Here is a 23,640-nt window from a genome sequence, read left to right as displayed (position 1 = left end):
TCTTCCCTGCAAGTTCAGGATAATGACCCTTGCTGTGTAATTGCTTTCTGGAACAGAGAAAAATGAAAGAAAGGAAAAAAAAAAAGTCCTTCCACAGACTTGTTATAAACTTAATTCCCTTAAACTAACTGTATTTTTCAGTGGTTGTGCTATGTTCTATGCTCTACAGGGCAGCCATAAGTGGCTTTTCTGACCCCACAGGGAAAGAGGCTCATTAGCAGTATTATCAGGATCTCTTACTGACAAACCTGGGAAAGGGATTCTGTTCACTTAAATGATTTAATAGCTGTGCTTTAGTAGACTAGAGGAGACAGACGCTGGTAATCAAGGGCTGGAGGTTAGTCCCACTTTTCATATGGATTTTGCATGTTTGTCAGTCACTTTGCCTGATTGTGATTCAATTTCTCAATGTATAAAGTAGGAGCAAGACAGTTTTCCTGGGCCAAATCTGTCCAACTTTGGCTCTGGTTGTTGGCTCCAGCAGAATCCGTGAAGGTTGCCTAGTATTTTGCAGAGCCAAGCCCACAGTTAGTCTTTTCTGGCTGTTCTGCTGAGGTAATAGGTCACTTCTGTGTTAGTTCACTGAAATCTCTGGCCTTGTGCTGTGGATGAGCCAACTCAGTAGTTCCAGTAGTTAATTAGGGATCAAGGTATATAATTACATTCTCACTGATTGCCAGAAATTTAAATCCATCGTTGGTTAATCACAACGGTATGAAATGCTGTGCCCTTTCCACAGTCTTTTTACAGAAACTGGTCTCTTGGGCTTTAAGGGAAGTGTCTTCAGGAAAGACACATATGGCTCTTTAAATACTCATAACCAGCTCTGCTTTTTCCAAAAAGACACAGAGAACCTCAAGGAAAGTGACAGCTTTGTAACAGTGGGCCTTGCAAACTGAACTTTAGCTTCTTTTGTTAGATGAAGGAGTTAGGTTCAGCCAAATACTTTCTACCATTGTAGGAAATGAAGTATCTGTTCCTGGAGAACAGTCATCTTAGGTAGCAGCCAATCTCACAGGATTAACAGGGTTTCATGCACAGTTAAAAAAAAACAAAACCCGTCCATTTTGAAGCTTTCCTGCTTTTGAATTTTGTTCTTCAGGTTCTGTAGTTTTGCAGACAGAGCTGTCTGCATAAAATTATGGGTTACCTTCTATACTTCAGTTCCTGAGGCATACATGCTAATAGGACAAAGAGTATCTGCTGGGCATCTGAAGTCCAGCTACGGTTAGGAAGATTTACTGAAGAGTAAGTAGGAAGCATGCAGAGTCAAGGACATACTATGCTTTAAACAGAAATGTAACTCAGCTCTTTTGTTGTCACTTATGTGTTGATCTTTGTGAGACAGGAAAGAATTAAGGAAAAAAAACCCAACATATTTTTGCTTCAGTTCTGCATGGCTTATTTTCATGGCCATCAGAACTGACGACTGGCGTGATTTCTCTGATCTCTGCAACCAGTTAAGTTCTACATTTTCTCAGAATTCTCCCAGCTTGCTGAATCTGACACTGCTGTGCAGAGCCAGGAAAGACAACTCTGGTATGAATAAGACTTGTATTTCCTTTTCTTAAGTAAAGTGGAATAAAAAGTAAACTTATTTTGTCAAGTTCCATACAAAAAATAGTGTGAAATGAATAGTTTTCAGAGTAAAGAGGATAATAAAGTAATCAAAGCAAAGTACTAGTAGAAAAGGAAAAGTTCAGTGAAACAGATCTCTACAGAATCCGTCCGAAGTTTCCAGCCAGCCAGGAGCTGTTGTTTCTGTCTCAGAGAACAAAGGTGGAAAGGTATCAGATCAGCCTGCTTATGACTGTGCTGTTCCAACAGGTGTTGGGCTTGTCGGAAGACAGAGACACATTTGATATGTATTGTATATCCATCTCTCTCGCTTAGTGAATTGTGAAGTGTATAAATGTGGTTTAACTTGGCAGTAATGCAATACATAGAATTTGCAGAGTAATTGGGAAAGCAGAAGAAAAACCTACACTTCTTTCTTTGGGTGTCAGAGCCTTGAAAGGGTGGCAGTAATATTTCATTGTAAGCAGTGTACTGATTTTTCCGAAGTGACTAAGGGTGATCCCAAAAAACTCAGGTAGAAAAAAAGATGTCCTCCCATCAGGGTAAAGTCAGATGTAGCAGGGAAGAGTTGTGAGTTAAAGAAAACATGGTCAGTGTCAAGAAGTAGTTCTCAAACAAGGGAATGAGAAATTTGTCCAGGGAAGCGGGGTTTGAGAAGCCGTTTCTGCAGGTGACCCGTGGCAGGAGGGATACCTCAGGGCAAGGCTCATGATCTCATGCTGATGTGAGGGAGCCTCTGCTGTTCTCTGTAAAGGGGATAAAGGCCACAGGCAAAGTGTGCGTGGGATTGCGGAAAAGAGTTTGATACCAAGCTAACACTTTTAAACAGGAGAGCAAGCATTGGGGGCATAGGATATGTATTAGCAGGTTCTGGGAGGGAGAAAAGCCATAAGCTGTAAAGTCTGCACACTGTTGCTGCAGTGGTCACTGATTTGCAAAGTACATCATATATGATTTGGAACAGCAAGTGCTGGGATGTCAGTGCATCCTCAAGTTAATGAAAAGAGCAAGGTGAAACGGTTAATGAATAACATGGTAAAAACAGAGTGATCATCATCTGTCTGCAGTATAGTGGTACTTTTCCTGAACAGAGAACTTTTGTTGAAATCTGACCTCTTAAAAGATTTTAAAAGAGTTAATGTTCCACATTTGCATCAGGTTAGTTCAGTTTTTTGTCCTCTCTTTCCCTCTTAACAACTTTTGTTCCTTTCAATAAACTTTCTTCTCTACTTTTCCTCCTAGATCTGTTTTTAAAATTAATTCACTAACACATTCACTGAGAACAGTTAACACTTCTAGAAAATTGTTTCCCTCTGTCATCCCCCAGTTTCAGCCCAGCGTTCTTTAGGTCATGCATAGGTGTAGTGCAGCATCTACCAACGGCAAATCAAACAATTCCAGTAATCAGCCTTTTCAGTACAAAAATACCACAGCAGTAAGTTCTTCAGAATTCTGGGCTTGGGCCCAGAGCCCATCTGCCTTCTTCCCTCATCATTAAAGTACTGCTGTGGCAGATTGGAAATTTCTCTTTCCCCACTAGTACCAGCAGCTAACAGGGTGCAAGCATACTTGGTAAACACTCCTCTTGGTTTAACTGTGCTGCAGTTTTAAGGGTAATATTAATTTTCTCAGCTATGGAGCCATGTTCTACCTTTCCATGTATACATAACAACAGAAAACACTTCTAAAATTGCATCCATTATTAGTATGTATTGATCTTACAGTTCTGCTGTACTGGATGTTCCCTAATTCACAGAAGAAAATTTAGAAAATGAAGGTGGTATCTGCATTCACATTGTTTTGCCTTTGTGCTGGCCCTAAATGTGTGGGTAATTTTGCATTGTTTTGGTCTGGGTTTGTATTTTTCTTACAATACAGTTGTACTCTGGGTAAAGTTGGGAACACAGCATTGTTGATGAGTGCTACAATATGGCCCAGGGTTTCAGGCACTAAGCCAAAGCTTACTACAGCTGTCAGTTCTTAAAGTTCTTCATTAGCTGCTTTTGTAACTTGGATCTGCTTGCAGTACATTTTAAGCTTTTGAAACAGGAAAGGGAACACATTAAATAAAATCAGAGATCAATGTGGTTAATCTTTTCTGGTGATTACATTTCTAGTAACCTAGATTTAAGTTTAATTATTCATCCTCAGGGAAAGCACTGGACAACAGTGCTAGTGCCTGGTATAAATGGTATTTGTTTCTTCACGATCATTGCTGGGAAAACACTGTTGCTGTCATAAAGAGGTTAAAAGAAAAAGTTCTCTTTAGTACCAGTGATCTCGGTGACTTATTTGCTAATGCTTGTTGCAACACTTACCATTCCTGTAGAAATATCTGTCATATGACAAACTGGTTACATTTCTGTAGGGTACAACTGACTTCTAGAAATGTGTTAAAAAAAAAAAAAAAAAGATAACTGAGTGAACTTAGAGACATAAATTTCCTGCCATAGCAAAAGAACAGTTTGTCTGCAAAATGACTAGAAGAAATCAGAAGATCAAACTGAGAAAAGGAGGAAAAAGTAAGCTTGGAAAAGACAGAGTGGAATCCTCTGCTGAATTTTATTTGTATGTTGCAGATAAAAAATGGAGGAGGAAAATCCATTTTATGATTGTGAGATGAAGAGCATGGTTGCTATTCCTGTCTATGGCATAGCTCTATAGAATAAATCTGATCTTCAAAGGTGGATTTCTATAATGAAATCCCTTTTAACCTCCCAAATCTCAGGCATTTGTCCCTGTGCTCTCAGAAAGATTGACTAAATTTTTACTGCTACTCAAAGAACTCACTGCAGTGACTGCAGACCTGGAAATTTGTAACTATTCCCTTTATATACACTTTAGGACCCTGAAAATCTCCCAGTGAGTTGCAGACAAGGAATATTTCTCCCTTTTGTAAGGTGACTCCGTACATATTCCAACCACCTGTACTTGGGAACTACATAAGGAGAATGTGCTGGATGCAGGTCCTGTGTTCATATGTCTAAAAAGCTATTTTTAAGCACCTTGGGATCTTTCAACATGAAAGGTCTACCTCAAATGAGAGCATTAGAACCTGGTCAGCAGACGTTCTTTTGCCTACTTTCTATATGCTTTTCTTTTATTTTTAACTGTGTTTCCTCTTTTTCTTTGTAGCTTTCAGAGGTCATAAAGAAGAAATGGAATTGAATAAAAAAAAGTTATCTCACCTTTTTTCATCTTAGAACTACTTCAGCTCACATGTTTTCTGCCTACAATACCAAATCCAACCTCTTTTTCATGCTTAAGTTCTCACCCTGCATCCTTCAATGTTTGACCGTGTAAATTATCATTAGGCATTTCTGCTGCCTTTAATGGTTTCATTTGGAGGAAATCAAGCTCATACCTGTTCTCTTCATCTTTTCTATAGTCTGAGCTATTTGATGAAGAACTAGATCTTTTGGCACAATCTCTCTTTTGTGAACAGCTCCTGCCTGTCTGTAATCCAACATGAACCTTTCATTCTTTTTTAATCTCTACCCATTCATCAATTCCTATGTTCTCCTCACTGTTCTCTTTGTATGGTCAGTGCAATATTTGGGAGTCTTAGAGATCCAGCACTTCTTAAATGTAACTCCTTGATTTGCTATTGTTTGTATCTTCCAGAAGCACTTTCTCCGCAGATATTTCTGCCACGCAGATTTCAGAATTTAATTTAGTAATTGAATATCTTTTGACTAGAAGTGAACCAAGTACAAAGTCTGTCCAACTCTCACCAATGACACATTTAGTTCCACAGACTGTGGAATATGAAATAGGGAGTGCCATTTCCACAAGTGGGTATGCACTTATTGTTTCCTCCTTGAGCAAGACAGATCACAGTCGTTTTCCCTAAGTTAGTAAAATTTTGCAAATATTTTAATATCTGTGTTGGTGTGATAAACTGTTTGCCTCAACTGGAAGAAGATCTATGTAACACCTTATTCATTCTCACTGTTGTAGATAGGATGGCTGAAGTCTCAGCTTTGAGGGGGAACAAAAAGAGGGAGTCTTGAAAGTTTTCAAGGAAGTTGGTTGTCAACCATTCTCACCACCACCATCTGATGATAGATAGGCATGAGTTCAAAATGCCAAGTGAACATGATTTTTTCAAGTTACCATGAACAGGACCTAAAAGCCAAATATTGTTATTTCTGTTTCCAGATTGGTGCTTCTCTGTTTGCCAGTAACATTGGCAGTGGACATTTTGTGGGAATAGCAGGAACGGCAGCAGCTGGAGGAATTGCCATCGGAGGATATGAATGGAATGTAAGTGGCATGCATTTAAGTGAATGTATTTGTGACATCAGGATTATCTGCAGAAGTTAGTCAAAATAACATTTCCTAATAATTTAGGACTGTCAAACTTTGTGCTTGGCAACACTTGTTTTCTGTACAGACCAGTAAGTGCCAATGTAATCTACTATTTAGCTCATCCTCCTTGGTCCTTGTCCAAGCCACTGGGAGAAGACGACCCTTTCCTGTTGAATGAGGCTTTTCAGAGAGCATTTGAACCAAATAAATTGGTGGATTCTCTTCTCTATACATAGCTTTTGATTACCTTTGAAGTATTTATAAAGAGCACTTTTAGACTGCAGGATGTTGGGAAGAATTTATCAGTTTTGTAATCCATAGTATTTTTTACAGCATTTTGCAATGTAGGAATTGTTGAAGGGGCTTTGATTTCTTCACAGGCTATAAGAAATTTTGGACCTCCTTCACAACAACCTACATTCCAAGAATCTTTTCCTCTTTACTTTATCCTTCTTCTAAATATGTGTGTTGTTTTGCTTATGGTTGCTGTATAGCGTAGAGATATCCAAGCTGACTTCAAATGAACTACTTGGGGTACCAAGAGTAATGTTAACTGCAACAGCACAGAGATTCGCATGAGCTAATTCAGTCCATCTCCTTGTATTCTCAGGCTCTGTGGGTATGAATAATAATGCCCTTGTTCTGCTTAATTCACCTTCATGGAAAGGATTATACCATGACACAAAGGACTTAATGAGTGTACATAGGTCGATACTTTCCTTGCATTTAATTCTGCGCAGTGAAAGAAGCGTACCACCCTGAGGGATTTTGCTTTTTTCCTTAACAAGTAGATGATTGCTGCAAATAGTCAAGTACTCATATGATATAAATATTTAAGAAGAAGGATAAAGGCTAAAATGAACTCTGAGATGTGCACAGTTAATCTGTCATCTTTCTCTATTTGCTTACTCTAGTCCTGTAGCAAAACTGATTTTGCTTCTCTTTGTACCAAAACTAAGCAAAACAAAACAGAACAAGCATTGCTTGAAATTTCATGGTATTCAGATCTCTAGGACCCATATCCTTCTTCAAACATATCCACCTCTAACACTTCATCTCCTAGGAGATTCTCTGTGGACTACTGTCAGTACACAGTGTAGAAGAATTGTTGTTTAGGAAGAAGCAATGATGCATGTGTGTATTTGAGCAGATACATTACATAGTTCACTACTTACAACACAGTGGGACTGGTGTACAGGTTAATAGACATGGTGGATATATTGCCCTTGACTGTATAATCTGATTCTCCTCTTGAAAGAAATCCTAAGTTTGGCTGTTATCATGCTTGTGTATCTCTATTATTCCACAGAAATTATTTCTAATTAGTATTAGTATGACAGCAGAAGCTGAGCCAGTATTTCTTGTCCATCTTATGGTTTTGATCTAAGGGCAGAACTTAAAAGATATGGTTGAAAAAGCCCTCTAAGACCTGTGGACAGAATAAATGCAGAGAGCAGGATTTTATTTTACACTTATCGACTTAAATATGTACAACTCTGTATCAGACAGCATTTGCTAGCCATTTAAGTCAGAAAACTGTGACACTGCAGTACAGTAGGACCTATAGTTCACAAAATACACATGGTAACACAAAATATATTATGAAATGGTAATGTGGAAATACAAAATATTTTACTAAGTGCATGTGGTACATCCTGTACAGTATGTGGGATTGTTGTGAAACATACAGCCATCTCAGAGAGACCCAGTGCAGGAGGCAGTTAATGATCAAAATAATAATCAAAAGAAGTGCTACTCTCCCCAGTACCTAGATTTGTGGATGTCACAACATACCATTGCAACATACCTGATTCTGAGTGGGAAAGTACCCTGCATTAGTGCCTCTGGGATCAAGATACTAGCAAATAGGTCTCAGGTAGCAGACTTCACCTTCCTTAATATCTCCCAGAAATGGTAGTCTTATGGGCTGGTTGCATTTTAAGCATTGTTAAACCAGGCTCCCTGGGTCTGCTCTGAAGAGGGCTAGGTTAGTCTGGTGTTGCTAGTGGAGTGGTGCTTTTATCCTAGAGGGCAATCCTGTGAGCAGAAATCAGCTGTTTTTCTAGAAAATTTATTACTATCTTGTGTGCTTCTCTGAGACATCTAGCATGAAATCCAGGCTGCGTAATGCCTGACAAATTTTTTGGCCAAGATTTCCTTCCTAAATTTTCAACTGTAAATCAAAGGACAGAGCAGTTCCTCCTCCCCTGAACCCCCACAATACCCAGGTTTATGTGGTTTCAATGGTCTCTGGCTGCTATTGGGTCTGATAAATGGTCTTTGGGAGTGCTATCTAGAGAGAGGAGGCTAATTCTGCTGATCTTGTCTTGGCTGCAGGCTCTGATATTTGTGGTTGTTCTAGGATGGCTGTTTGTACCCATCTATGTCAAAGCTGGGGTAAGTCAAAACAGTACGTTATACTTTTCTTTGCTGCTCATGTTTGTGGATCAGGTCTTGAATATTGCAAAGCCATTATGAATGGCATGTGATCTGAGTGTGCTAGAACTGTACTATGTTATGTCTGTATGTATTTGAAAAGTGAGGATTCTCTGATCTGAGATGAGAAGTACTTGGTACTCTCTCCTTGTTCTTTGATTCCTGGAGCTGCTCTTCCTTGCAACTGCATTTGCAGCATCCTTCCCTTTGCCCTCCACTCTTACAGTATCTGACTAGCAAAAAACTTTCTCTAATTTACTTTGTACCTGTTCCCCATTATCTGAAACCTTATCTACCCTCCCTGCAGGTGGTGACAATGCCAGAGTATCTGAAGAAGCGTTTTGGTGGGAAACGAATTCAGGTCTACCTGTCAGTCCTTTCTCTGATCCTGTATATTTTCACAAAGATCTCAGTAAGTAAAACTTTTACAGCATTTCTTCCAGCCTACATTGATCTGAAGAAAAGAAACTCCCATTTACAGTATTGCTGACACAATTGGTCAATTCTTTCTGATTTGGAGCCCTTGGTTGAATTAAGGACTGTGAAAATATGATTTGTGTTTTCTTCATTCTGTCTAGTGAGATTGTGTATCCAGGTCTGTTCTGCAATCCAAGTTTTTTCCTTCCTGGCAATGTCTCTTAATGCTTGTTGTGCTTTCTTTTTTAGGTTTTAAGGTTTACTTCTACTTATGCTCTCCTCTAGAACAAGTCAGGGTGGAGGGAAACTTGTATTACATTAGAGTTTATTATCCTAAGGATCTGTGAAACGTGGCAGGAATTTTTGTCCCCAGACTTCATATTTATCTGTTTTAGCATCCTTTGGTGAACATGCCATCAGTAATATAGATGAGGGGAAAAAAGCCAGAGGGCTATGGAGAAAAATAGCATAATAGGAATTAGAAAATAAGGGAGTGGGGAAATGCGAAGGAGGGAAATTATAACAGCTGAGGTGAAAGGAGGGAAGAGGAGAGATTCTTTTAATGGGCAAGTGTATGAAGTGGTTGTGTTGCTGTGAAGCAGTGAAGGGAGCTGGTATTTTCCCTATATCTTGAAACTAACAAGCCTCTAAAGAAGTCCACAGTTCAGGCATACCTCAATCTGTTGTTTTGCAGAAGTTGCCATGGCAGATTACTCTTTGCCCTCTGAATGGGAGCTGAGTGATAATAGTGCAATTTAAGCTAAAAGATTGGCCTTTTGCTCTCATTCTCACATCTTCACGATAACTGATCCTTAGAAAGGTTATAAATTAAACAGGTTGGTACTGTGGAGCTGGCCTCAGAGTTGGATTTCTATATATTTCAAAAAGATTAGTTAATTTGCTGTTGTTGTGTTTAACTACCATAGTAAGAAATCCCAGGTAAGAGAGAGTTCTGGCAGCTCTAGCAGCTGAGCAAGTTCTCCAGTTGCATGACTCACAGACCTATTCTGCAACACATGTTTGTAATGAGCCCATCAAGGTGTTACGTAGGTCCTGAATTTACTATCTATCTTTTATTTCCAGCCTCTATCATGCCTAAGGATCTGGTCATGGGATTTCACTCTGTTTCAGTTGAAGTGTCTTGCTTCTAGGCAAGACAGGTTCTCCATTTAAGCTTCCAGTGTGGTCATGAGGCTGAAGCAGCCTCTCCAGCTCTTGTGGTTCTGTCTTATTAGGGAGCAAAGCAATAGTCAAGAGATCCATACAGCAGCAGATTACCTGGGCCCCACTCTACCACTGGCCCATCCCAGCTTCTCATTAACCCAATTATTCCAGATGTGTGTGGGCAATTGCCATGGAGCTGGGTCTCTGAGCCATGCAGGGGAAAAGTCTGGTGTACAAGTTCCTCTAACCATTTCTCGTTTCCCCCATCTGCCCAGAACAACTCTGACATTGTCTGTCCCACACAAATATAGCTCAGATTTCTGTAGTATACAAACATGTCTTCTGCGTTGTTGTCTTATGCCACTATATTTGGTAGGGCAGGATTTGCCCAGGTCTGATTTACTTGCCATATCTTATTCAGAATAGGCAGAACAGTCAACGTCCTTGGAGGTTTCAGGTACTGTCAGAGGATGTCAGAGTAGGTTTTTCTATACCATGCTATGTAACACCATGGCCAAATTGTCTCTAGATGAACCAGCTCCAGAAGCAGAAAGGGAAGGGCTGTTCCACCCTGAACCATAGCTAACTTCTTTGTGCTGTGCAGAGATATGCATATTATGTGAAGCTAGCACAGGTCTCTCTTCCCAGAGGCACGTTGTATATCCAAACATACCCATGTGTTGACAATCCATGCCATAGCCAGCTTGGAGATTTGCATTTTACTTCCTTGACTGCTACTTTTGCAAACACTCCCTTGTGATCTTCGGGGCTTATTGAGATTTGATAGAGAAGGATGAGTTTCCGCCCTGCCCTTAACGGGCAGTCACACCTATTAGTTTGGCAGTGATACTGCCACTTATCCTTGTAGAAGAGTGGCATCTTGTTTCTGGGGTAGTTATTTCATGGGCTGCTTCCTTGATGTGTTAAAGTATTATCTAATGTTCTTAATAATATAATTATTGCGGTGCTTTTCAATGAACAGTATAATACATCATGTCGTGTAACTGCTGGCATGCTCTTTCTGGCACCGTGCCCACCACCATGTGATGATCAGATTCCCTTTGCACACCTCTGTACAAGGTTGTTACCATTTCTCTCTTTTCCTGCACATTTCTGTGTATTTTTTATTGATTTCTCACCTTGTTTTGTGGCTAATGAACCACTCGCCAGACAAGGCCACACTGCAAGGTGTTATCTTTGGGATCAGGACACACGTGATCTTTGAGCCCAAAGGATTTCTGTTGGACAGGTGCGTCACATGTACGTGCTTCCTAAGCATGCAGTACTTTTTGAGTAATGCCCATAGCAGCTTTCAGGGGCTTGCTAGCCACTAATGTTGCTGATGTTGGTCATTATGCCAAAGAAAATGGCCTAGTAAAAATAAAATCTTGATGGAGAGTAATTGACTAAATTATGATAAGACAAAAGGGAATTAAGACCTGAATGCTTTTGAAGAAATCATAAATTGTAAATCAGAATTTCTAAATGTATCACAGCATTTTCTTTACGTTCATTGTGCATAATTTCAGTAGTAAATATACGGGTATAGGCTTACCGGGGGAAGAGGAGGTAGAAGGATAACCTCCTCTTAGGACTGTATGGTGTAGGGTGTAAAGAGTATGTGCCACCGCCCTGACTCCTACATTAACATTGCAGCTGGATTCACTCAATTGGCACGTGTTCTGTGAGTGGTTCCTGCGTGATCTGTGCATGGCTTTGGAGAGATAGCGTGTAATGGAGGGGAAGGATTTACTCTATTCAGAGATAAGGATTAAATAGTGTCCATAAAAGAGTATTAATGGAGAAACAAGGAAATATTGGAAGGAAATAATCTAATTTGGAGGGAGGAGCAGTGAAGTTGGAAGGTAACTCAGCAATTCGAAGAAGCTGATATATTGCTCAGGATGCTCAATAATTCTTTCTGGGAGTCATTTTAGGATCATTAATATTTAATGTTATGTAGGCTAAACTAAAGCCAAGAACAGTAAAAGAAAGACCTGGGACATAAGCTGGTCAGTGCTGTGAAAAGATAGGAAAAAAATATTCCCATAGAGAGAAGGGACAAAGGATATGGTCTAGCAGCCACTGGGGTTAAGAGCTAAATGTTCTGGTTCCCAGTTCCAAACTAAAACTTATAAGAAATCAAATCATCTCAAGCTGCTCCAGAGGCAGAATTTTGGGAGTGGGACTTCTTTTGTGATTCACACTCTGCTTCACAGTTGGTTTTTGCACATCAGGGCAGTAGGGTTGGAGGACCTCATGCTGCAGATGTCCGTACCACTTCCTCATTCTCCAGAGTGAACTAAGGGTGAGATCATACCCTGCAGTCTCGGTTTCAGTGTCTCTGGAATGAAGAGGCTTTCTTCATCCGGCATCTCCCAGCCACCAGACTACGTAACTGCTTATTAGTATATCTGCCCTGCCTTACCTCAGCCTACCCATGGACAAAAGGGGTGCGAGTGCCTGTTCTGTGATGACAGGCTCTGGTTGCCCCACAGCCTGGCCTGTGGAACCTCCTGCTCCTCCAGCAAGCTGCCACCTAGCAGCTGCCCTGCAGTAATTAATTGTGTGTTCAGGCTTTACCCCAGGGCACATGTAATGTTGTTTATCTTTGTTTCTCAGACCCTACATACGGGCAGTTCCTGCAGTATTTTGCAGCTCCTGCGTTTGCTGGACGCCACTAGGACTTGTACTGTTAAAGGAGGATAGGACTCCCTGTATAGAGCCCTCATATAGGTGGTGTGGTATACAGAAGGAAGGCATGCAGGTGGGATTGGAGATGAGCCCAGGAACTGGATGCTCAGGAGCAAGGATAGGTACAGATGCAAATCTCTAATGAAAGCATAATGCATTACAAGTGCACTGGGGTAGATTATTCTGATTGCAAACTTGGATAAATAATGTTGATGCAAGTTATCTCTAAATCAGGAACTGTTTTAATGTGATTAAAATCTCAGAGTGTTACTCTGAAATCTCAACAATTTCTTTCTTACACAAGAGCTAAAGGTCTGTTAGCCAGCTGATGTCAAGTATTCTGACAGGAACTTAAAAACAGAGGTTATATAAGATGTTTGCCTTTAATCACCATTTGTCCTGAACCAGCAAGACTAGCTATACCACATGTATGCAAGCGGTAAAGAAAAAGTAAGGGATTTATAGAGCAGCATTTAATGAAGAGAACCATGCCGCGTCTTGGACGTGTCACAGAGTCCATCCCTGCACATAGCAGCAAGTGTAACCTGAACTTTAAGTAATTTGTTATTAAGCTGTCTCTCAGTATGTAAGCACAGAGTAGTGAGGTGACTGTTCCTAGCTAAAAAGATCCATTGCAAAAGACCTGGATGTTCTTTGAGAAGTGTTACAACTCTTGTACTGAAAGCAGCACGGCACTGAGAGGAGACTAGCAATTGTACTAAAATGGCCTCTGTTTTCTTTTTGATTTTTTTTTGGGGGTGTGTGTGTGTGCAGTACTAAAAGGGGGGAGTTGTGTATTTCAGTACCTGCATCATGAATGTATAATATGCCATCATCATGAATTTAAACATTGGTTGATCTATCATTTTTTCTTTTACAGGCAGACATATTCTCTGGAGCTGTATTTATACAGCTGGCCATAGGGCTGAATCTTTATTTGGCCATAATTATCCTGCTTGCTATTACTGCTCTTTACACCATCACAGGTGAGTTTGCAGAGCAGTCTGATAAATTAAAGAAGTTAGGGGAGCCAGAAGAAAGAGAAGAGGGGAGAAATGAAAACCTGAAAGGGGAGTGATTTACAGTGGTTTTTGTTTGAAAGAAAGAGGTTATGAGAAAAGTGGAGGGGGGGGGAAGGATTTGCACGGGGGCTAACCTGTTTGTCTTGACTTTTCTTTGCCATTAGGTGGCCTTGCAGCTGTGATTTACACAGACACCTTACAAACATTTATCATGGTAGTGGGATCCTTTATTCTCATGGGATTTGGTAAGTAAATCAGATGAATTAAACTGGAATGTTCAACCACAAATCCCACAGTGGCTATGGAAATGGGTCCTGCAGTGTGGAACCCTGTTATATTAACCAGAAGATTTCAGTTCATATACCTATTTACCAAGGATGAAAATAGACATGCTGCCAAGCCCTTCAGTCGTTGAGACCACTCCATCTCTAAAGCACAGTTGAATGTGTAAGGTAGTATATAGCATCTCATGACAGAACAGCACTTGTGATGGCTAGTGAGGTAAAAGCTGAGCTGTTTGCAGGTGATAATGATACTCTTGAGAAGTTCAGAGAGCATCTTGTTTCAAGATTGTAATTTCATAGATATTCAAATGCTGATGCATAAAATTTCGGATTCAAAGTGAAGAGCTGTTGGTCACGTTGCACGTTTTTTCCTTGTTTCTAGATGCTAGCTTGTGTTAAAACAACCCAAACATATTAACATTTTAAGTAAGCCTTGTAGTTGATCTGTGGAGGTCAAGATATTGCCAGCTGGACAAATGATATGAACTGAATGTTTATGAATAGGACAATGTGTGTGTCCGGAAGACCATATGCATTTTAAAATCAGAAATCATGCTGTTAAACAGAATTAATAGGAAGGGATCATAAGAAAGAAAGGAATAGTGATAAGATTCTGTGAATTTGCAGTGTGCCTTCCTTATCTTTCTAGTTACTCAGCACTTGGTTTTCCTCTAGCTAGGTCTTTCACTGAAGTGAAATTATTCCACCATTGTTACAACAGAAATAACTTCAGACTGACCTAACCTGGTAAGACCCTGCCTTAGGTTCTCCCTAGGTTAACAGTGTGTGGAAACAACGTATCTTCATTTCACTTCTTGGCAAGGCATGTATAAGGGATGGGGAGCCTAAACCAATGTTTGTGAGCTACATGACAGAAACCTAAATAGAAAGGTCACTTTGGTACTTAGATTGTGTGAATCCTTACAAAACACTGTATACTGTTTTCTGAAATTGTTGATGTATACTGGCTAGGATTTTTTTACATCCATATTAAGGAGGTTTTTCTTACATTCTCTATCTCTGTTGGAGATTTCAGTATTAAATACTTCATTGCTATTTTTACTTTCTTTTTTTTCAGCATTTGCTGAAGTAGGAGGATATGATGATTTCATGCGAAAGTACATGGAAGCAATTCCATCCAATATCTCCTATGGGAATACTACGATTGATGCAGAATGCTACACTCCTCGGAGGGATTCCTTTCACATCTTCCGAGATGCCGTAACTGGAGATCTGCCATGGCCAGGGCTTGTCTTTGGTTTGAGCATCATTGCTTTGTGGTACTGGTGCACAGATCAGGTAATGTGGAAGCCAGATGCCTCAAAAATGCCAAACACAAAACTCTGCAGTCTGGCGTGATCTAGGGGTACTCTTCTCCCACTGTAATTCAAAGCTGGGTCACAGAAATGGCAGTTATTTCAAGACTGGTCAGTAACTTTTCAGTTTCTGGTTTCTAGACCCCTCCCACATGTGAGAAAATGGAACGGGTGTTCTTTCAATTCTTCTTATGCACTGTGCCCAGCAGATACCATGTATAATTCCTTTCTCATTTTTTTGTGTGTGACCATGTATAAAAACACAGAGAGGTTGTAATGTGAACATTCACTTAGGAAACCATGTTATCAAATGATCCTGGTTAGACTGCGTCTAGATATGATTCCCCATTCAGTAGTCTGAGTTTCTTTCCTATTTGTGTGGCTTTCATCTTTGCATGCACAGTCTTGGGAGGATGTTCTTTATATGTCAGGTCTTTCAGTCTGGAGACTCTTCCCCAGTCCTCCTTTCTTCTGCCTAAAACCTACCGTCCAGTTTCCCTGAGAGATCACACTGACATGAATAGAGGAAAGTGTGCTCCTGCAACTGCTACATGAGAATGTGTCCAATCTCTAGCAAGTCTGCTGCAATCTGCCTGCATTCTGAATTGTAAGAAAGATAATCTTCACAATTTGTAAACACATGAAAAAAACCCCAATGTAACTGTATCTATTGCTCATGTAAATATTTTATTCCTTTTTGGCTTTTTAGCCTATCTGCTTTAAGAACATCTTGTGAGAAAGAGGCTTACCTCTTAAACATACAGTGGATAAATTATATTTTACTTTACTTATTTCAAATATATCCTTTGATTTTCATGTAGTTTTTATTTTTCCTAGTGACAGAAATGGTAAATAGGTTCTTTCACTATCACAGTGGTTAAGAAGTATCTTGTATCTGGAACTTGACATGGTGTGTTCCTGGAAATGCTATTCTTGGTTGAGTCATGCATGCTTGCCATGTCTCATTGACAGGTTATTGTCCAAAGATGTCTCTCTGGCAAGAACATGTCCCATGTGAAGGCTGGTTGTATCGTGTGTGGATACCTAAAACTGTTGCCCATGTTTATTATAGTGATGCCTGGAATGATCAGCCGAATTTTGTATACAGGTATGCATATGTATACAGAAATGCAAATTTCTTCTTGCTGTCTATCTTTCACTGCCCATCTCTCTCAATTTCCTATTCTCTGTCCCTTCCAAAATACCTGTTAGATTGTCATCTTGTCATCCAAATTGTCCAGGCACATGTATGCACAAAACCTAACTTCACTGTAAGAAGCCACAGGTCTTCCTCTTTTCCCTGATCCCAGGTTTCTGCTAATGCTATTGCTGTCCATTTTAGGAGAGAAAAATTCCACAGTGTCCCTCCCTAGTTGTCTGTTTATTACAGCCCCACTCTGGCTGAATGAGTGGAAAATGCTGCCCAGGACGGATACTCTGCTGGCAATCAGAGGAAGAGGGTCATCAGTCACAGTAATATTCTGGGCCATGGACAGTCCCAAGTGCAGTGTGTGGGAAATGCCAATCTCCCTCCTCTCTAACCATCAGTGTGTTTAACAGCAGGTGGAAGAGAGATGTTCAGGTTGGAGGGAAGGGTCTTTGTGTTCCTCTCCTTGTTTTTCTATTTGTTCTCTTTGTGCTGTTCAGTTCTGGTCTGACAATTAAAGCTGATTTTTTTTGGGGGGCGGGGGGCGCTGCAGCACTTTACAGTATTCTTTTAGAGAGGAAAGGAAGGATAGAGGCTTAGAATCACCTTCCTCCCTGCCAGCAGACCAAGGATGATATCAAGCTTGCCAGTCCAGTGGTTCAACACAGAGATAAATTTTCAAAGCTCTACTAATTTGGGAGCAATCTGTTGTTTATATGACCTTGTCTAACCCTGTCTTGTTATCCTCTCCTCAGATGTGGTGGCTTGTGTTGTGCCTGAAGTCTGCCAGCAGTACTGTGGTACTGCAGTTGGCTGTACAAATATTGCTTACCCAAAAATGGTAGTGGAGCTTATGCCAAATGGTAAGACACTGTATTTGTTTGTTTGTTTGTTTTAAGAAAGGTGAGGCTGCCAGACTGTAAAAAGAGGTGTTAGAGGTGATAGAGGGAGCCCAAGTCCCAGATTTAGTTCAAAAATTCTTGCCAGAACTATGTAGTATTAATCAGAGGGGTAGCTGTAGCTGTAGGTGCAGAATAGCTACACGCTGACAGTGTCAGCTCTCAGCTGGCAAATACTGGGTGGTGAAATGGTAATTTATCTCCCTTTCTGTGAAGGTAAAAAATAACCTACTTTGCCAATGATTTATAAAAGACTGTCTCTGGTAGGATTTCTGAGTTGGAGGCATACACCTGCAGTCCTTCTGCTAAACCCGCTGAGGTGGGAGGAGAAAATATTCTATGTACACATTGTCCCACAGGACACCTGTTCAATGAGAGAATAAGGCACCACTCTGGAGAAGACTACATACACATAGAAGATAAATTTCTGCAGAAAACCACAGAGCTTGTTCATAAGGCTAGATAGACAGATTATGATATTATACAGACCATGGTACTTCCCTTGTATCTTTAGTACTTGCCCATCACATTATAACTGTTGTAAATAGTATTATTAAAATACTACAGTACTTCCTCATACTGTGTTGACTAGATCATACCATCTGGAAAAGTGGCTTACTCAGATTTTCAAACAGTAAAAGAAACTTTCTTTTTTTCCAAACAACTGATTTACAAATGTACCGCAAGCAAGTGAGCACCTGCCTGCAAACAAGAGCAATTATTTTTGTAACTGTTGGGGAAAGTCTTTCCTTTTTATTTCAGCATTTAATCAGGCAGCATTCACAAAAGAAGTACCTATGTTCTAAAAGCTCAAGAGTTGCCCTATCACTGCTGTAAATAGCTTTTCCAAAGCTCAGCAGACGTCACTCTGCTTGCATTGCAAGCATCAGCACATAAATATGCCAGACACACTCATAGCTGGCTGACTTGAAAGGGTCAGACAAGCAGTATGGATGGTGCCACGTACCGAGACTCTTCACTGAACGCTCATCCTGGTTCACATATCTTTGTATTTCAGGTCTGCGGGGTCTGATGTTGTCAGTCATGTTGGCCTCCCTTATGAGCTCCCTGACTTCCATTTTTAACAGTGCTAGTACTTTGTTCACTATGGATATTTACACCAAAATTCGATCACGACCATCTGAGAAAGAGCTTATGTTAGCTGGAAGGTAAGTGCAGCCGAGCTGTACAAATAGAGCCAGCCCCAGAAGCTTTACAGACGTCAGCCTCCAAAAAATGCACCAAGTGCCTCGGTGAAAACCTGCTTTCGCAGCGTGCGGGCAGTGCAGCAGTGGCCTCCTGTGGCCAGACAGGCTGTCCCACCCTACACTTTCCTTTTGGCAAACAAACCCACCCTTGCTTCCAATTTAATTGACAGTGGTGCATGAAGTAGCTAAACTAATTCTCAACACTTCCTACTGCTATTCAAAGGGAACTATTTTAAAATATCTTCATAGACTTTGTGCTACACTATACTACAGCATGAATGAACTAGTTCTTCTAGTTGATCTGCTATTGATTTGTCTCTAGACATAACAAAGGAAAAAAGTGATTTTCTATGTTTTGATTGCATGTTTAGCTGTATGCTGACAGATATTTGACAGACACTATATCCAACTTGGATTTCTTTTGTTTGTTCAATGGTAATTGGCCATTATAATTGATTTTGCTGGTTGAAATACAAAATGGACATTTAAATTATTGATTAATTGCTGTTTTTTTCTTTCTGATAGATGCTTCTAAGCAGGTGGCTAATTGAATATCTGGCTGTGTTTACAGGGCATTTATGTTACTTTTAATTGGCATCAGCATTGCCTGGGTTCCTGTGGTGCAGTCAGCTCAAAGTGGACAGCTCTTCGATTATATTCAGTCAGTTACCAGCTACCTGGGACCTCCCATTGCTGCTGTCTTCCTGCTTGCCATCTTCTGCAAGCGGGTCAATGAGCAGGTACGTACAAATTAGGAAACAGGTAAGCTGCATGGTCCTTTAGGCATTGGGAGAACTGCTTTTTTGTTCTGGTGTCTTCTGTTAGCAACTTCTTCCTGTTCAGTTTAATCCTATTATAGCCCAGGGATTCTGTGTTTCTGTACCCCAGGACCTGAGGTTTCAGAGATGAGTTTGAAAAAGTTCTTTGCTAATCTGATAAATAAACGGTCACCTAGAAATTCCTAGATAGCTCTAAAACTTTGGTTATCTATCACTTTGCCAAGAGGTGTGTCAAATGGAGAATTTATGGAGAGATATTTGAAAGTAATCTTTTAGGATATTGGTCACCAAACTGCTTTACCAAACATATCACCGTTCACCTTCTTGACTGCTGTATATTTTGTAAACAGCCTTTTAAACAAATGTGCTGTCATTTCATGCACTGTTTCCCATTGTTTTTAGGACCTAGTCTGGGAATCACTAACTTTGATTCATAGAGCAGTGAACTGAGAAATATTGTACTTAAGCCTTTGTAAGTAACTCAGAAGGCATGAGGTCTGTTACATGCTTTGGTGGGACCATAGGCCAGTCATGGTAACTGGGGTCTCAGACATTCTGAAAACTCAATACTCGGGAATTCAGTTTCTTTTCTATAATACTAGAAATAACAATACTTGCCTATCACTCAGATTTGCTCCAAGGAGGATTAGTTCAAGGAGAAAGCCTAGAGAGAGAATAGTTTTTTAATATGGCTCGAACTTTTTTCTTACTGTTTTCTCTCGAGACCAGTTCAGCAGTTATTTGTGTGTATATCCAAGAAAAGCCTGTTTTACATACAAGGAATGTTCCATTTCCTATCCCAGTATGGCTAAACCTCACAAATGGATTAAATCTTTGTGCCCTTTGTGGAAATCTGTCATTGACTTTAGCTGGAATTTTACTTGAGCAAGAATTCAGTGTAATCCTTGGGGGTTTGTGTACACTGCACGCTTTAAATTTGGGTAAATAGGGGAGACAAGCATCAAAACTTCTGAGAATTGGAGGCTTGCATAAGATAAACTCCAATATTGTAATTATTTGTAATATTTATCAACATTTCTTGCTCAGAATCATTCTTCTTTCTGCCAGAAATGGAATAAACTATCTTGTCCTACTCCAAAACCTTTTTGTAACTTTGACCACTAATAATTAAAACTGTTTTGTTCTTAAATGCAGCATTAAACCTAGAATATTTTTTAATCAGGATTTGTAGATTTGTGTTACCATCATTAGTTTTTTGACTTCACAAACTCAGAGAATAGTTGAGATTGGAGGGCACCTCTGGACTAGTCCAACCCCTGCTACTCAAATGTAGGGCTAACAAGAGCAGGATGCTCATGTCCTGTCCAGCTGGGTTTTGAGTATCTCTAGGGGTGGACGGGCCACAATGTCTCTAGGCACCCTGTCCCAATGTTCAATCACCCTTACAGTAAAACAACAACAAAAAAATGTTTAAACAGAATTTCACATATTTCAATTTGTGCCCAGACATACCTGTGTGTCTTTTATACTTTGGGCTAGAGTAATGTATACCTACCAGCAAAACATCCACCAAAAATACCGAGAATTAACTTTTAACTAATTACTAACAAGGTCATCAGGAGATAAACCAGACATATGATTCAGGAGGAATGACACACAGTTGCTAGCTGGTTCCATCATGCTAGAACTGTCAGGGATTTAGCCCTCAAAAATAAAAAGGTACAAGAACAACCCTTGGGATGTGTAGTCTGTGGCTAGAGCCTGTCCTGTGTAAGGAGAGCATTGTGTGGAGATGGATGAACTTTGAGAAATGAGCTGGATAAGGTGTTTCCCATATTCTTTCTCTGAGCTGCTAGTCATTGCTGCTTTCAGTTATATTAATACAGTGAGCTGTAAATACGATCACTGAAAGTATCTGAGTTAAAACCCATGTGCCAAAGGCAACGTAACACATAACTAATTACCTCTGTGTTTCCTCCAGCAACTATTCAGGGCTTAGAGCTTATTTCCATGCCTGAAATTACTCATTTTGATACCTTCTGTCACTTTGTCTGCAGGGTGCCTTCTGGGGCCTGATGGTTGGACTGCTAACTGGACTTAGTAGAATGATTGCAGAGTTTGCCTATGGAACTGGCAACTGTGTGACCCCTTCCAACTGCCCATTCATCATCTGTGGGATTCACTACCTTTATTTTGCAATGATTCTTTTTGGGGTTTCCACCATCGTCATCCTGGCAGTCTCCTTCATGACAAAGCCCATTCCTGATGTACATGTGAGTATTATTGCAGTCCTGCTCCTCCAGAAATAGAATTCAATGAAACCACTAATTTTAAACACTGCTACTTGGTATATTACCTCCTGACATTTCACCTACCTGCATCATATAGTCCTTGTAAGAAAGCAAAGGAAATAATTTTCATTTATCTGTCACAAATCTTCAGTGACTCCTAATAATCTTAGACATTGATTTAACAGACATTTGGGATGTGATGGTCTTACAGCTTGTTCATGTGCTGGCCAGACTGATTTGTCTCTATGTAGTAAGGCTGTAGATTTATAAACTTATTTTGTTTCATGGCAGCTTTACCGCTTGTGCTGGTCTTTGCGGAACAGCAAAGAAGAACGTATTGATCTTGATGCAGATGAGGAGCAGGACAAAGCTGATGAAAGAGATGAAGAATCAGGTAACTTGAGTATCTATAGATTCTATCAAAGTGTTTGAGTATCCCTATTTCATTTCTGGAGAAACATTGACATGCTTGATATTCAAAGACAGTCCCACTCCCCCCCAACAACAAAACCTCAAACCCCACATATTTAAATGGTTAGTAAGCTGCTTTTTACCAAACTATCAAGCTTAGTGTAAATCAGAAGTGAAGTGGATTTGATGGGAGAAAATCTTGTTCTCTAGGTAGCTAGGTGGCAGTTCTAGGACTAAAACAATGGAGATGCTTTAGGTTAGAGGTGGTGTGCATTGGCAGAACTGCGTGCAACTCTAGCCCTTGGAATGAAACAATGAGAATTCACCTGGAAATAGGGAGTAGTAGCCAGGATTGAAGGACCAAGGATCTGGTGTAAGGCACTATCAAAGCGAATTGCCAGATATCCCTCTGGCCAAAACCACCTGCTGTCTTTGCTGGCTTTCTGGTTCTGCTGCTTTCAAAAGTATCCTCAAATTCATTTCTTTGTCTTTCAATTAAAAGTGTAAAAATTATTGAAAAAAATGGAGTTTAAGCTTTGCAGCATGGTTTGCTTCTCCAATACCAGACCAAGTCTCTAGGCTGCAAAAGGCACAAGTGTCTTCTGCAAAAGGCTCACTTGCAACATGTAGAAAATCACTCTTTTTCCAGGTGAGCTGTGAAAACACAGTATTAACTTGATTCTTGTACTGCCTTGTACTAAAATGTTTCCATGTAACTATGACAATAAATCAGAGCTGCTGCATTAAATATAGGAATGTCCTCAGTCACAGAGATCTTCCAGTGCATGCAGTGATCCATGCTTACATTTCATGACCAGTGTGTTATTCCTTCCAGTTAATAAGGAAAGCGAAGAAGAACCAGGATGCTTTAAGAAAGCGTACAACTGGTTCTGTGGCTTAGATCAACAAAAAGGACCCAAACTGAGCAAGGAGGAAGAGGAAGCATTGAAGAAGAAACTGACTGACACAAGCGAAGTGCCGCTTTGGAGAAACGTTGTGAATATCAATGGCATCATCCTATTGACTGTGGCTGTATTTTGTCATGCCTTCTTTGCATAAACCTCTGATTACAGTTCTGAAATTGTACTGTATTGTCAAGCAAAACCAATGACTTGTAGATTTACAGAGTTAGATAGAATTAGTATTTTCACTGTCTACATTTGTAAAATTCGGGGTAATTTACTCGCTGATTTTGTGATCATAATTTCAAAAATCTAAAGATGAAGGCCACAGGGATTTCAAGAGAGAGAATTTCTGTTTAGACATTGAATCAATCCAAGGCTCATAGAGGTTCAGAACTTCCATCCAGTATTCTCTCTGCTCATGATACATTTCATATTTTAGGTGAAGAACAAGTCTGCATGAGCCATATTTCATATCACGGTTTGTGAAGTACCTTTTAGGGTTGATTTTCAACCCTTCTTCTTCTGATCATTCAAATTTCTTTTTTCCTTTGGCTGTGATAATTTGATTACAAAAAACCCCACAACTGAGGGACTGTATTATGAATTCAAATTAAAAAAATCATTTTTTGTTCCCTCCAAGCATGGGATATCTTAAGTAAAGGATTGATGTATTTGACACTATAACTAAATTTCCATTATAACTTTTCCCCCCCTTTTCTCACTTTTCATTGTGTTGTGTTTCTCAGTAATCAGTGGAACACAAACTGTCTGAATTGATCGCATTTTGAAATTAAGGAAAACATGTCTCAATGATCTT

The 23,640-nt window shown here is 40.0% G+C and overlaps 1 protein-coding gene across 3 annotated transcripts; it reads left to right on the top strand.

Annotated features, from left to right (window-relative positions):
- The first annotated feature begins 8,226 nt into the window (after positions 1-8,226).
- Positions 8,227-22,977, top strand: SLC5A1 (solute carrier family 5 member 1). Of its 3 annotated transcripts, none has more exons than XM_075039636.1 (12): positions 8,227-8,286; positions 8,633-8,737; positions 13,481-13,586; positions 13,787-13,867; positions 14,985-15,205; positions 16,195-16,330; positions 17,125-17,232; positions 18,287-18,437; positions 19,048-19,216; positions 21,274-21,489; positions 21,799-21,901; positions 22,754-22,977. In XM_075039636.1, exons 2-12 carry the CDS (start codon positions 8,642-8,644, stop codon positions 22,975-22,977), a joined length of 1,611 nt encoding a protein of 536 aa, XP_074895737.1. In that variant the 5' UTR covers positions 8,227-8,286; positions 8,633-8,641. The 3 variants fall into 3 exon arrangements, with proteins under 3 accessions (XP_074895737.1, XP_074895739.1, XP_074895738.1); XM_075039638.1 differs by having other exon boundaries at positions 21,799-21,910; positions 22,772-22,977; XM_075039637.1 differs by having other exon boundaries at positions 21,799-21,910.
- Positions 22,978-23,640: the final 663 nt, after the last annotated feature.

Source organism: Buteo buteo, chromosome 11, assembly GCF_964188355.1.
Source record: "Buteo buteo chromosome 11, bButBut1.hap1.1, whole genome shotgun sequence".
Classification (NCBI taxonomy): domain Eukaryota; kingdom Metazoa; phylum Chordata; class Aves; order Accipitriformes; family Accipitridae; genus Buteo; species Buteo buteo.
The sequence above is the reverse complement of the archived record's forward strand: the minus strand, read 5'-3'. Positions and strand labels throughout refer to the sequence as shown.